General features: G+C 38.8%; 1 protein-coding gene across 3 annotated transcripts in view; it reads right to left on the reverse strand.

Moving 5' to 3' along the window:
- Nucleotides 1–15,115, reverse strand: part of ZFAND3 (zinc finger AN1-type containing 3) — a 149,751-nt gene that overhangs the window by 39,187 nt on the left and 95,449 nt on the right. For all 3 annotated transcript variants that reach the window (XM_063328694.1, XM_063328695.1, XM_063328696.1), the window contains one exon: nucleotides 5,412–5,477. In XM_063328694.1, the coding sequence (XP_063184764.1) occupies nucleotides 5,412–5,477 (66 nt within the window). The remainder of the gene's footprint in view (nucleotides 1–5,411; nucleotides 5,478–15,115) is intronic.

Here is a 15,115-nt window from a genome sequence, read left to right on the forward strand (position 1 = left end):
TAGAAAAAGGAGTTATTCCCAAGTAGGAATTACTAGCACATTTTACAAATGTCTTCAAAACACCGTAAGTATTTCTAGTTCATCTTTACAGGATGTGAAATAGGGCTTCCACAGTCGCATTACACTTTTTGTCCCCTTGGCCACTTCAACTACCCAGCGTCCTCGCTTTATGAGCAAACAATGCAAAGGAAAGGAACACCTGAGAACCAGTCAGTGTGAAAGTTAATTTCAAATACCAACTATGAAAAGGATGAGTTACCATTTGTCTCACTTTAGTGTACTTTAACAGAGGCAGATGTACGTATTCCTATCCTGATATCGTAAGATGACAGAAAAATAATCTATTTACTTTATCCTGGCCATACTGAATAGACACGGATAGGAGTCACTGTTTTCCCCTGCTGTCATGCTGCTGCACACCTTTTCATTTCTGAATGTTGTATTTTTTCCACTCAGGAGAAAATTCTCTTCAGTAGTAAACAGCATGAGCGATTAATGTATGAACTATGAAAATGCCTGCAAAACTTCTCTTCAGATTAAAGCAAGTACAGGCTAAATTTCAAGGCATTTTTTTCACTACGGTTTAGTAAAGAGACGATTTAGATGTCTAGCACAGAAATGTGCTAGACTGTGATAGATAAAAGATCAAGACAGACTTTTTTGTGAATGTTACCAATTACTGTGTGCTAACAAGCTCTTAAAAACCTTCCCAGGAACAGCTGAAGTTTTTATAACTCAGAGGCAAGGATCATCACAGCTATAGCTGACTTTTAATAAACTTTTTGCTATATGGAGCTGAAACCCATCTCTTTGGATTCTCCAGCCACACCGGTTATAACGCACTTAGTCTAAAACGCAGGGGATGCATTTAGTGTAAAAGATAATTCAGGTGACCATATCCACCATTTTTAATGAATGAGGTGATTTTTGTAATGTTGAACGAACAAGGTGATAGTGCAAATAAATCCTACAATTGCAGCAAGTCCTTAAATTTGTTTACAGGTATGACTACTATGATCCTTTCCATTAGGAGGATTTTAATCTACAATAATCATAACACTTTGAGAAGGCTCTTAGATAACCAGTAGTGGCAACTAATGCAAAGTATATGTGCAAAAAAAGCAAGCTTGAGCGTATGTGCTGAAGCTCCTTTGAGCAGGAGAGGAAACCAATCTGTCCATCCAGACAGATATGGAAGCACAGAACACATAATACAACACATCACAGAAATAGGCAGTAAGATGAGATAGTAAAAACCCATCAACATACATCATCTGATCACGGTACAGTGTCATCTCCCAGCCTCTATCAGCTCTTGCTGCATCAGTGCAAGTCCCAGACACTTTATCCTGTTTATAATTGCTGATGAGCAGTAATAAGGCCTCCATGCCTCAGCTCCTGTCCGTTCCACTCCAGCGCCCACCTATTAGGTTATAACTTTTATTTACAGCCTTGCTTGATGCGCTGTTCTATTAGTACAGCTGGAAACTGAGCAGGGGGGAAAAAAAATAAGAGCGTTCCTAATGGGCACTATTATTGCCAGGGCTGCCTGATTTATTATGCTGCTCGAAGGCTGTTCTATCATCACTTTCCTGTCGGTGAGAGAGCTCCAAGAAGGTTGGATTTCTAACACAATGCCCTCCAGAAGTCAAATGCTAAAGAACACCTTAAAATTCCCTTGGAACACCAATGAAAAACGTATCTCAAAGTTGTCTTAACGTTATAAACCCCCTTCAATAATCTTTTGTACATTTTTTGCTCAGGAGCTTAACACTTTAGAACAATTTGGGGGGCGGGGGGGGGGAAATAATCTAATTATGGGTGTACCAGGTCTTTTTGTCCTTATTCAACACAAAGATTGGTATAAAATTATGATACAAACATACTGATTTCTTAGTTTTGGCTCTGGCTGAAGATTCGTGTACTTCTATTTCCACAACCTGCCCTTTCTATAACTCCTAAAAGGCCGTCCTCTCCATTCTACAGCTTCAGCCTCAAAGTGTTCACATTTCTGGCACTGCTACAGTCAAGCACACGCCTTAGAATAAGAACATCAATACATCAAAACACATCAAATACATCAACATCAAAAAGGACCACACACCTGCCTAACTGCTTTGCTCAAGCAGTAGAATAATTATTTGCACCTTTTAGACTCAAATTTTAAACTCGAGAAAGCACAGAGCAATGAGACAGACACTGTAATCTTGTACAATATAAATGCTACCACACCCATCTAGGACAGATATCCTCATAAAATGTGAGCTATCTGCACATATAACTATACAAAATATTAAAGATGCACGTTTCTCATGAAGTGCTACTGAGAAATAAAGTACTTTAGAACTCCCTGACTTTATGGATATAATGTGTGAATTGATGGTATCATTACTGCATTTTATCTGCCTGTTTCTACTACCTTCTCTACCACACAATTAAAAATTAACTGAGCGCACTCACACAGTTCCACCAATTTTTTTCCGGGTTTCTTTAAGCTGCATGAAAAAGTTTTAAAATCTGTCCCGTTGGAATTGCGTATTAAATCATCTTTAAGCTGTACAGTAGGAAAAGAAGAGTAATATGCCACTTCGTACTGCACTTTCATGACACGGGCACCCAATATAAATGGGCTTTGGATGCCCTGCTGACTAGAGTAAGCCTCAAAGTATCCGCCATCAATCACAACATTACCTAACCATTAAGAAACAAATCAAAACCCATGAGCAGCTATACAGCAGGCCACACAGTCCCATCTTTTTTCCTACAAAATCTTCAGACCGCTGGCTCCCTAAAACCTTTGAGGCATCATCCAAACTAATGACGGCCAGGCTTTATTCATTCTTTTCATTATAATCCTTGCCCTATGGGCACACTTTGGAACAGAAATACTTTTTACCACAGCGATGATTCTGGTGAAGAGGAGGAGGAAAAAACTCACTATTTGATGTCATAATACAATTTTTTATCTGAACGGCTCCTCCAGCATGCAAGTTGACAAGTGCATGAGGTAAAAGCTTCTTCTTGCAAGAGAACTTTTCTTGCGTCTTGGCAGATTTATTGTTTTGATCTTTCTTCAATGGTTACATTAATGCTAATAAAATATGAAAGGTTTATGTCTTCCTTAATATCCTCCTGATAGGAAGCTGCATACAACATAAGTAGGTCAAATTTCTAATTTTCTGTCTCAAATGCCGATACATGGCAGACTTTAGGGAAAAACTATGCTTGAAGGGGGGAAAAAAATTACACGGATGAATTTCACCAAAATACTCTTCCTTCAAAGCTCTTCAGAGCAGAAGAAATGTAGAATATTTACAGAACAGAACCTTGTACGCAATGTGTAGTATTGACAAATATTGCTTGTATCACTTAAATAGCTTCCTAGGAAGGGAGACTAAGCTGAAGTGAATATAGTGTGAAATATTCACCTACGTAGTCTGCTGCTTATGCCTGAAGATGTCACAGCATTTCTGGGTATATTTTGTAGCCAATGTTTTCTTGTCAATTCCCATATTTATCTGGATTCCCAAACGCAGACTTTGAAAACATGGTAATTTATTTTTAAAAAATAGAGCTTGCTCAAAATTCAAGCTCTGGAGAAGAAAACTAACTCCCGGTAACAGGTTTATTAGTGTAAGGGACTACAATCAAAATATGCAGATCACTGAGCAAATAATGTAAACAACACTCGGGGAAAATGAGGTAATATAAAATCATTAAGTTTAGTTGACTGAAGATGAAACTTGTGGCATCAAATTAAGAACATCTCCTTATTTTCTCGCTAAACACACCAAATGATTAACACACAAGCATGTAGGGACCAAACATTAGCATAAACCAAAAATAAGAGAACCACTGAGCAAAGTTAGCCAACCATTTAAACGGATGTTTTTCATCTAGTATTCTATTCGCCTAGTAGCTTCATCTGCTTTATTCTAAGGAGCTTTTTCGGCTGCCATTTGACAACTGAAATAGCAGACTTACTTGCCTTTTTGCTGATCAGAAGCACATTTTAAAAAAAATATTCATACAGTACTCTCGGTTTTCAGTATCTTTAGCATCATAGAAAGCTTTTAAACTACCCTGCAATGCAAACCAGAGTTAAACATTACAACAGCTAACGTATAAAGAAAATCCTATTTAGTAATACCATGAGCAAAGCAGATCAGTTTGCAAGGGATACAGTGTCAAACATTTTGTCTTGTTTAGGTACACCTCCATGGCTATGAAGAAAAGAAAATCCAGTTTTCCCATTTTGGAGAAGTTGGATCCAGTATCTTCTGGTGCCAAACTTAGGAAGCTCTTTGGCAAACAATACTCACGGCGTTGTCACAGATTACCATGCGTTACGTGAGAGGTCTGCACCTGCACCAGGTGCAAGGTAATGTAGCTTCTCTTTAACCTTCCTTCGCCGCAAACCAAGCCAACTTGCATCATCACACATTCGCTGCAAGCTAACAATACGCATGTATAGAATAACTACAGTTCAGCTAACATACAGGAACTTGAAACGCTTTTTTATAGAGTAACCTCAGAGGAAGTTTACCTTGAACTTCTGAAAGAGTAAGAGCCCTTAAAACAGGAATACCCTTCCTTTCTACGCACTCAATACAGCTCAACTGGTATATAAATGCAAATAAAGGCAAAAATTTTTTTGGAAACACAGGCTGCTAGAACATTGCCACTACCTAGATGCCTGCCACTGCCGCTCCACAGGAGGTTATGGCTTCCCACAGCGGTGCTGGTGGAAAGGATAATATGAGCTCTCCTTAATCCATGCGAAACCAAAGCCTGAGAAAGATCTGAGCCAATGCGGGTGACCAGGCTGCCTGCCTGAATGAGCACTCGCACGATTCTTCATGACTGATCTGCTGCAGAAGCCGCAACTTCAGTCTGGCAATGACCTAACATGTCACTGCCAACACTAACTCTGTGAAAGCTTATCCATCTATATCCTCCATGCAGAAATAAAGTCATCGAAAGGACCCAAAGCAGGTAAAATTTAGTCTCAATGCAAACATCAGCTATCTATACCGTACCTTCAATCAGGGAAAGTGAAGTCAATATAGTCCAAACAGTTTTCTACTCAATACTTTGCATTTAAAGGGGGAATTTCCAGAACACTATCACAATCATTAGACTTAAATCAAATCGATTACTCCTGTATGTCTTACATTTACAATGATTAACTGAAAACATAGTATATTTATGGAATTATTTTTAAGAGGACTCTGAGATGAACTATCTGCCATACAAGTCCTTTCATATATACATTTCTGACAGCAAAGCAACAGTATTTATTTTCATCTGGCATTCGCCAGATATAGTTGCTACCCTTGACTATTAAACTATAACCATACAGCTACATATCATGCAAAACCTAATTCCTCAAACCCCCGCAAAACACATACCTGAGTCGCAAGATCTTTTGGTTGGTGTGGTTAACGAGGCATGAGCTGTACTTGTGCATGGCCCACCTGGAAACAGAGAAGATCATATGTCTCAAAACATCACCTATATTTAACCTTTACAACCACATCAAGATTATACTTAGGAATATAAAACGCTGAGGAGCGCTTGTCTTTGGAAAGCACATATGGAAGTAGTCTACTATTCGCAGTATTTCTTTCCCAGTCAAATCTGAGTATGTCTTGCACTGAAAAAACAGATGAGAAGTTGTGACAAAAAGACAAGTTATGTTATACTTTATAAATATTTCAAGAGGCAGTTTTAGGAAGATACACACTGCAATTGCAATTTTCCCAGCATTGACATAGGTACTAGTTTATGTCGGAACAAAGCTAGAAATGTACCTCACCAACCCACAAGTAACGCAGGGGGGTTGTGATCGCTTCCCTGATGTCAACAGAAGCCTCCTCACTGACTCCAGTGAGATAACGACTTTGCCTCTTATCTTGTCCTCATTATGTTTTCAAAGCGTAGCACAAGCATATGCTAACAAACTCTTCCCATGTTTAAGGGGTTTTTTTTGTTGAACTCTGGACTCTTGCCCGCTCATCTGGTATCTGCTTGGTAGTAAATTGCTTTCCGGCTTTCTTCTTAACATGCATCATCGCTGAAGAGTTCTCCAGAGATCTTGTTAAAATAGCAACCAATTGAGTGTACTCAGTGACTTGCAGTAAAAATAAATAAATAAAAAAATAAACCCCATATAGTGAAGCCAAGACAAATTGACAATAGCATTACCAATGGTAATAATATATCATAGCTTTGATAATTGGATATTATAAATGGGATGATGCTAGAGAGCCTGAAATTAAGTTAGATGTAGTAGAGTTTGGCTATCAAAATAGCAATAATCAAGTTTGCACTGGGCTGCTGGTGATACAGGAGTACTGCGCTGGCAATACAACGAAGCTTAGTATGACAGGATAAACTTTAACATAAGTCTTCACGGTCTGAAAAATACTTTTTCCCTTTTTTTTTTTTTTTTCTCTCCAGTCTTTGCATATCTGGAAAACAGCACTGGGGCTCTGGCAATGTTCTTCTCTTTTCAAATATTTCCAAGTCTGGCCTGGTAGTAAACTGTTTCTTTTTGCCTCTCTCCAAGATGCTCCCCCTTCAAGTTTTTCTTTCATTTCTATTTTTCAGTAAGCATCGGGTCTTGGCTAACTTTGTCTACCCTGTAAAACTTACAGCATTGTAACACTACAAGAAAGAGAAAATAAACTTCTGCAACTGGGAGGGAAAGACGTGAGGAAATTATTTCAGTGCATTTGATTTCAATTAAATGCACTTGGGAACAAAGATCTCACAAGTTTCACACCTTCAGTTTTCCAGAGAAGGACTGTTGAACTTGAGTTTTCTGTTCTCCCAAAAAGTCCCTCCGGCAATATACACCATTTCACAGCCCTGCAACAGGTAATCTTTAAAGGAGTGGTTACAAAGGCCAAGGAGCCAGTGTTTGGCCTGCAGGCAAACACCTCAGGCATTCATTAGGGCCTGCCCTGAGGTTACGCAAAGTGAACGGGACACGGGAAACTACCGAACAGGACCTAGGAAATGGCTGCGGGTGACAAGCAACAGGATAAGCAGCTGGCAGAAGTTACAGACAGCACTGCGAGGGACGGCTGGGGTTTGCAGGCTGGTGAGGAGGGAGCTGGTGAGACACGGCTCACCGGTAAGTGGAAGGGAGTGGTGGGGACCTCTCTGCAGAGACAAGTCTGCCATGAGAAGAGCCAAGCTTGCTTCTGCAGTGAGGAGGACTGGGAGGGGTGGGGTGGATGCCTTCCCCGGCCAACAGGGAAGCATCCCGGATGGATGGATCAAGCACCCTGGTATCACCACGTTAGTGCCCACTCCAGGCCTGACAGCATTGGGAGCAACATCTGCTTTGCAACAACCAGAAACGGTCAACTAAACTCAAATCATTTTTTACAACATACCTTTTTCTAGGCTAGAATATAAAAAAAAATGTAAATAACATCTTGATCTATGTTACTAATACTATTGTGAAAGGCTCAAAAAAAAGAGCCTAGTCTAGAGTTTGGTGCATTTGGGAAGAAAATCAATACTGCAACAGAACCCTTACCAAATTCTCCATTGAAAACTTTTGGTCCATTAAGTCAGTCTCAACTTTCAAAGACCAAGTATACAGTATTTGGTTTCAATATAGAATCTGAGTAACAATATATCCAACAGGATGTGGTATATATCAAAATATATACAACAGGGTATGGAATTTCAGTGAACTGGCTTTAGACCACGACTGCCTCTTAAGATGCAGCAGCTCTTTAAATAATTTTAGTTATATGCTTCCAGTTTTCACTGAATAGACATTGACAGGCATCATCACTGTGCACTATCAAATAAGACTAATCCTTGCAATTATCATACAGTAAATATTTACACTAGTTGATACTTTTGGCGTCCAACTAGATATAAGATCTTTATTTTTCACTCTCTAAGTAAAATAAGCCGGTATGTATTCTGCAATTCCCCATGTCAGAATTTTTCTTTTATTTAGTCTTCCTTCATTAGGTATTACTTTCATATAGCTTTGATTTGTAGAGCACAGCACCAGAGTTTCAACAAAGAATATCTTGGGATTTGCATGCATGTACACCAGTGCCTAATAACCAGCAAAGGCGGCACGTCCTTTGCAGCACTTCCTTCTGCTACTGTTTTTGTTCCACCATAAAAAATGTCATGCATAATTCAATACTATGTAGTATGGGCTTGACCGTGCAATTCTACGTGGAAGTCATTATGTTGAGTCTTTTGGTATACATAATGGCTAGTACAGACTTCTTTGTATTATTTGAAACGGGGCAGTGTACTTCCCACAGCTTTGATAAAAATTCTGCATGAAAGAAAAGGGAAGCCAGGTACAGTAGAACACCAGTCCTTCCTTCTCGGCTATACACAAAGGTAGGCTTATTACTTAGCACAATTCAGGATATTTACTGTGTCCAGTTCTGGGCTCCCCAGTTCAAGGACAGGGAACTGCTGGAGAGAGTCCAGCAGAGGGCTACGAAGAGGACCAAGGGAATGGCGCGCCTCTCATATGAGGAAAGGTGAGAGACCTGGGTCTGTGTAGCCTGGAGAAGAGAAGACTGAGAGGGGATCTCATCAGTGCTTATCAATATCCAAAGGGTGAGCGTCAAGAGGATGGGGCGACTCTTTTCAGTGGTGCCCAGCGACAGGACAAGCATCAACGTGCACAAACTGGAAGATGGGAAATTCTGTCTGAATAGAAGAAAAAACTTCTTTACTTTGAGGGTGGCAGAGCACTGGAAGAGGCTGCCCAGAGAGGTGGTGGAGTCTCCGTCTCTGGAGACATTCAAAACCCGCCTGGACGCGTTCCTGTGCAACCTGCTCTAGGTGACCCTGCTCTGGCAGGGGGGTTGGACTAGATGATCTCCAGAGGTCCCTTCCAACCACTACCATTCTGTGATATGTCTGCACCTTCATTCCCCCAAATATAAGTGTTTCATGGCAATTTAACTGTGGTACAGCAAACACTTCAGTGCCCAGTGAAAGGCCACACATGTGTAGCTTCTAACATGACCCACAGGGCTGTAGATTGCTATTTTTTTTCTCAGCACAAAGAAGAAATTAAAACGGAAGAATAAAAATATCTTTCTACTCTATATCCAATTAACAGATTAAACAATAGCTTCTGCTCCTATTTTTTTTCCTGTGTGTGGTTTCTGGCATTTGCAACTCCTCTTCCAAACAAAAGCAGCCACTGCCCAGCAATAATGTAATCCCAAGAGATGATGATTAAAAATGCAAAAACACTGAAAGCTACTTAAGAAATTAGGAGAATTGTGAGAATCACTGAGTTTGCAAATTCAAACACAGAATTAATAAAGGACAAAACACGATCCTGTAACTCCAGCATTATCATATATTAAAATAAAAGGTCTTGTTAATACAGCTGCTATGTTTTTGGTTTCTGATATTCCTAGCTTTCTATAACTTACTGTTAACTGTACTCTAAATACATCAATTTGGAAAAACAGGTTCAAAACCAGTTACCTTGCTAACTTTCTCAAGTAGTAAAATGTTAAGTATTGCTTACATTTCTATATGTATGTTAATATTGTTATTATTTACTATTATAGACTAACATATAATTTCTGTATGTTTAAATTGACCTTTAGAATGCCTTTCTGCATTGTCCACCTCCCTTCCTGAAAGACAGCAACAATTGCCAAGGACCACCTGTCCTGCAGGACATGCCCCGAGTCAGGGCAACTTCTTGTTTCCCCTTCCCGAAGTTTTTGTAAAGTGAAGTGACTCCACTCAGTCAGAACATCCTGTGCAGGAAAAAGTGAAATACTCCGCCAACCCCCTCCTTCTTTTTGCTGTTTGAGGAAGTGCTAAGTTTGAACCCAGAGTACACGTGTCAGGTGTGTTTCAACAGCACTTGGAAGCACTTACTGAGCAGAGGAAGAGACGCAGATTGGAGCAAAGTCAAGCCTTTACAAGAGCACAAAGCCTAAGATTACGATAATACACTGAAACAATTACAGAGAACACAAGAACTGCAAGCCAGATAATGAACAAACATGAAAAATAAGCGAAGCAGCCTGAAGCTCAGTAGCAGTTGATCAGAGTGACAGAAGCATGCCCCAAACACTGCCTTAAGCTTTCGGTACTGTGATGGTTCCTTCCCAGAAAAAGCACACCGACTCCCCGCGTGCAATGGGCTGGAAGAGAGCAATAAGAGCGAGCAGAATTTCCTTGGACAGCTGCATTGTAGCCAGGACAGGGAGAATTTCATGGCTATTTGCAACACAGGAAAGAACCCACCTTTGGAGACCTGTCCAAACCAATAATCTAGTTGTGCATTTCCTGAATCGGTACAGACATAATCTAATTAATCTACACAATTGAGTTTGAAAACAGTCATTGATTACAAACACCAATACATAAACAAACGGGAACATAAATCTCTACATTCAGTCTGCACGTACAGAATACACTCCTTTAAGGGAAAAAAAAAAGCTAAAGAACTTTATAGCACTTAACTGCTTGTTTGCTGCAGAATGTGTAAGGTGCATGGTAATTTAAGGTACGTCATTATTAAACAGATAAGAGGATTATATCACATACAAACACATGTTTTTTGAATTCTAGTTTTACAGATCTGTCATTATTTGCTTTTGTGGATTTTTATCTACATGCAGCTTTTGGAGAATGAAGTAAAACTGGACTGCTGCGCTGCTGCTGACGGCTGGTAAATTTAAGAACCGTAACAAGGTAAATGGAGATAGGAATCAGATTCCACTTTTTTCCCCTGATATTGTCTCAGTCTGTTACCTGCTTTTCCTCAGTTTCCTCATTTGCAAAATAGACATGACACTTTTCTACTTTATAGCTATAAGTTGAAGTGTAAAAATGCGCTTTTGAAACCAGCAGCTAAATTATATTTCTATAAATAATTTTTATGCAACCTTGATAACTCTGCAGCTCTAACCCACATTTTTCTTACGTGACTGCGTTTCCGTTTCATGTTCCATGGGGTCCTTTCACTTAATAAATGGGACCCTAGGATACACAGTCTACTCTGCAGTGTGAGGCGACTATAAATCAGAGGGAACAATTAACAGCGGTAATGTTCTGCTGGTCTTCATTATGTTTCAAAATTATCATGCCACAGACGTGGAAAGAAGTGTTAATTTCATAAATCTGCATGCCAGAGCTTTGCTTAAGATGTTAGAAGAACCAGAAATGTTCTTCAAATGAAACCAGGACTGTAGGGATTAGATTGAAACTTACAGAAAGATCCTCACACCATGAAATGATGTTGAAGGTGCCACTTCTACTAGACACTGTTTTGTTCAAATCTCTAACTGCCTATATGTTCTGTACTGGCACCTAATACTAGTGGCATATCTCAAAAGACAACTCAAACAGCCCACAACTGAATCTGGTTTTATATTTGAAAGCATTCTTGCAAATCCCCAGAGAAAAAGTGTTTGCATCGACACCAAAAAAAAAAAAAAAAAAAAAAAAAAAAAAAAAAAAGTATTTTGTGATGATTATCCAAGAAAATCCAGGTTTGATGATAATACAAATGAAAAACTGTATTACTGTTAATTTTAACATTAAAAGCGGTACCAAAAGGTACTATTTGTACATAGCGTCTAATGAAAACAACGTTAAAAAAAAATCCCTTAAGATGTAAAATACCTCATCCTATTATCTAACTTAGTAAAAGAAAAAGCCTAAGAAAATAGCTAATTCTTATTCTGTGGCATAGAAATCCAAAGATGACTATAATATCAAAACCCACCCAGAAGGTGCTCCTTCATGCTCTGATACAAGACACACAAAATTGAGTATAAGAAGAAAGAACACATGACAATCTCATGATCTGATAAGGAAAATTAGGATTATTCATCATCACCATCACCTAGCTGCAGTTTTCTCAGTTAGGTTTGGGTACAAGTTTAATTGCAATATTAAATCATGTGGGTCAGGTAGTTTTGTAGCTCAGCATACGTTTAACAGTTACTCTATTCTTTTGGATCAGAGAAAAACCTACAAATCAGTATCAGAATAAATCATGTTAGCAACAAAGCAAATTATTTTCTACAACCGTGTATGACAAGCAAGACAAAAATAGGCAGCTATCTTGGTCTGTTTATACATCTAATACTTTATAAAAGTGGGTATGCACATAACTTTCAGTCACAGATGAGCCAGAAAACAAAGTTTCCCAAAGCCAGAATTAGAAAAAAAGATAGGATGTACAAAAGTAACTCTTACTGCAATGAGCAACTGAATTCTCAAAGTCAGGGCATTTAGAAAATTATACAATGGATAGCATCCAAGAGCAATTGTCATCTTAAAAATCACTATCCTCATTTAAAAGGCACAAAGCACAATTAAGGATAACACAATAATAATTCAAAATACGAAGTATTTTCAGAGCATACATAGGAAAGCTGTCATCTCTGACTCTGCTGACAAAGCCAGGCAAAATGCAAAAACTGTGAAGTCGTCATAAATTGGTAGTGTCAGAGAGAAGGCCATTCAACAAAAAAAGAAAGAAAAGAAAGGATGCGCTTGTTTATCCATTTTTCATAAGGTTGTGCTGAAAAAACTGACATAAGATTTTTTTTATATTCCGAACACAGAAAAAAAACTATTACTTTTCTAGTACTATAGCCTATGTGGCTTTTTACACAGTCACGCTTCAACAAACCATGAAATTCAGAGTAGAAACATCCAATAGGTGCAGCAGAAAAAACCCCAATCTCTCACCTTTCTGCCAAAGATGTTTTAGAGAAGCCTGGTGCATCTCTGTCTCAGATGTAGCACACTTTGTGTACGTAACGTAACTTCACTAAAATAACTTCATAACTGGGGGTATTTCAGTGCTTGCAGTGCATGCAAATACTGAATAAAACCCCAATATTTTAAAGCATTCTTCAAACTTGTCTTGCAAATTTAAGTGTTTGAGATAAACTAATTATGTCTTAAACACTTAGCTTGACATGCAACAGTTCAAACTCTAGACAGAATACAACAATTTACAGCCAAAATGTACAGGCATTCAGTCCTGAAAATTCACATCTAGGCATCTAAAATTCAGCACACACAGAGGTAAGGTGTAGTCAGTGATCACATCACCTTCTTTCCAGGCTGAAATCTTCAGGGTATTTTTTGACATTTACAGCAATATCTCATATCTTTGTGTATCTTCTTATAAAGTCTTCATAGTAGAAATGTAGAGCATTTAACTGTTCTAGAAAAATCAGATATTCCTTTTGTCCTTTTTCAATCGTGGTTCTTGCTAATTCAAGGAGGCGAGGAAGAGTTAAGCACATAATTAAAATAAAATCGTGTCAACTGAAGCTAAGAACTACTGAAATATCAAATCTCATCCAGCTGCCAGAGTCGGAATTGTTCACGCTGACATTTCTCCTGTCACATAACAACACAGTTAGTTTTAAACCTGCACAGTGTTAGCTTTAGGTCTACTCATATAGTGACAGAAAAATAATATGACAGCCCCAAAGAAAGCAACAAAGGCCTGAAACTAAGCAAAATTATTCCAAGTGCAGTGTGACCTTTTCTTTACCAAAATACATAGAACCTTCCTTAATAAGCTAATTTTTTTTTTCAAGGGTGCCAGCGGCTGCAGGTAGGGAGCGAGAGAAGTGAGGGCCGTTGTCAAACCTTTTTTTTCCTGTCTGTTAAAAATAAACTAAGACCCTGCCCACCCAATAAGAAAAGGAAATCTTTGACAGAGCAACCGGCTCACATGGTGACTGAGACTGAAGTAACTACCATTTAAGACCTCCAAAATGAGGAGAGTAGATGGAAGGGAAAAATGAGAACAGACGAAAACTATAGAAGAACTGGAACAGAGAAACTTATCTGCACGTAAAGCAGCAGCAGAACAAGAGTTAGACTGGTTTAGCCATCTGCTAAGAAACAGATCAGTAAAATCCATACTTAGACTTAGTAAAGCTATACCAGTTATCAATATACTCCCTGTCTGCAAAAGTTTATTTCAGAAAACGTACTGCAACTGATGAGACCTGAACGTTCTGTATAGACAAAGGCAACTCAAGAAGCATATGTGAGAGAAAAAAAAAATAAAATAAGAAATTCTTAGAATGTCTCCCCCAACTCCCCCCAGAAATAGCAACAGCATTTTTTTTAAATCAGTGGTAAGTATTACTTCATAAAAACAAAACACATGTGAAGGAGGAAAAAAGTCCTGAAGTTTGCATTGCTGTCTCTGGGCATAAATCTTTAACACATTTTTGTGGACTGTAACTATAAGACTGAAAACTACCTTTCATCTAACTCGGGGAAAGATATTAATCAGCAAAGCAGCCACTGGGGTAGTTGATTGTTCAGAACTGAGGGTGACAGGAGATGGAAAGTCACTACAACCTGGTTGTGTATAAAAGACACTCAGGAATGCAAATGCAACTCTCACAGAAAATCAAAATAGTAATGAAAAAGGGAGAAATACTTGCATATTGTCAAACTGAAATCCTGCAAGATCCAGTCCAAGGAACTTTTCCCCTATATCATTCGTTCTATATTAAAAAAAGGAAATGGCTACTTAAAAACAAGTACAAAAAAACCCCCTTTCGCTTTCTGTGACACAGAATGTGAATCTTACCACATGAGATTTCTGTGGTTCTCTTCAGTTGTCGTAACATGAATGGAATTTCTTAATTGCCTAAACGACTTGCTGCAATTCTGTCCAATCTGTTTACCCTACGGACTGAAGTACTACGGCAAATGCCTTGATGCGAGACTCTTCTCAAAAGCTTAAAAGGGAAGAGAGGGGAGCGGAACGTACCATGAGAATCCTTCCCAAGTACTCCAACCTTTCCATGCTTTGATAGGGATTACCATAATGATCTCATACATTGATTTCTGGTGAATTACCACAATTCTATTCAGACCAGCACATAGCTGTACGTCATCACACAGCACTGCAGAATACCAATCTTTGAAAAGCACAGCTGAAACGAGAGCAGTGCATGCTTTATAGAACTCGGTGCAAAATAAATAAATATTGCACAGAAAAAAGACACCCTGAAATTAAAATCAAACAGACATTTAAAGTTTGGGCATTCTTCATTACGGGACAAAATCTTCCATGCTGAGG

Source organism: Chroicocephalus ridibundus, chromosome 3 (genome assembly GCF_963924245.1).
Source record: "Chroicocephalus ridibundus chromosome 3, bChrRid1.1, whole genome shotgun sequence".
NCBI classification, from domain to species: domain Eukaryota; kingdom Metazoa; phylum Chordata; class Aves; order Charadriiformes; family Laridae; genus Chroicocephalus; species Chroicocephalus ridibundus.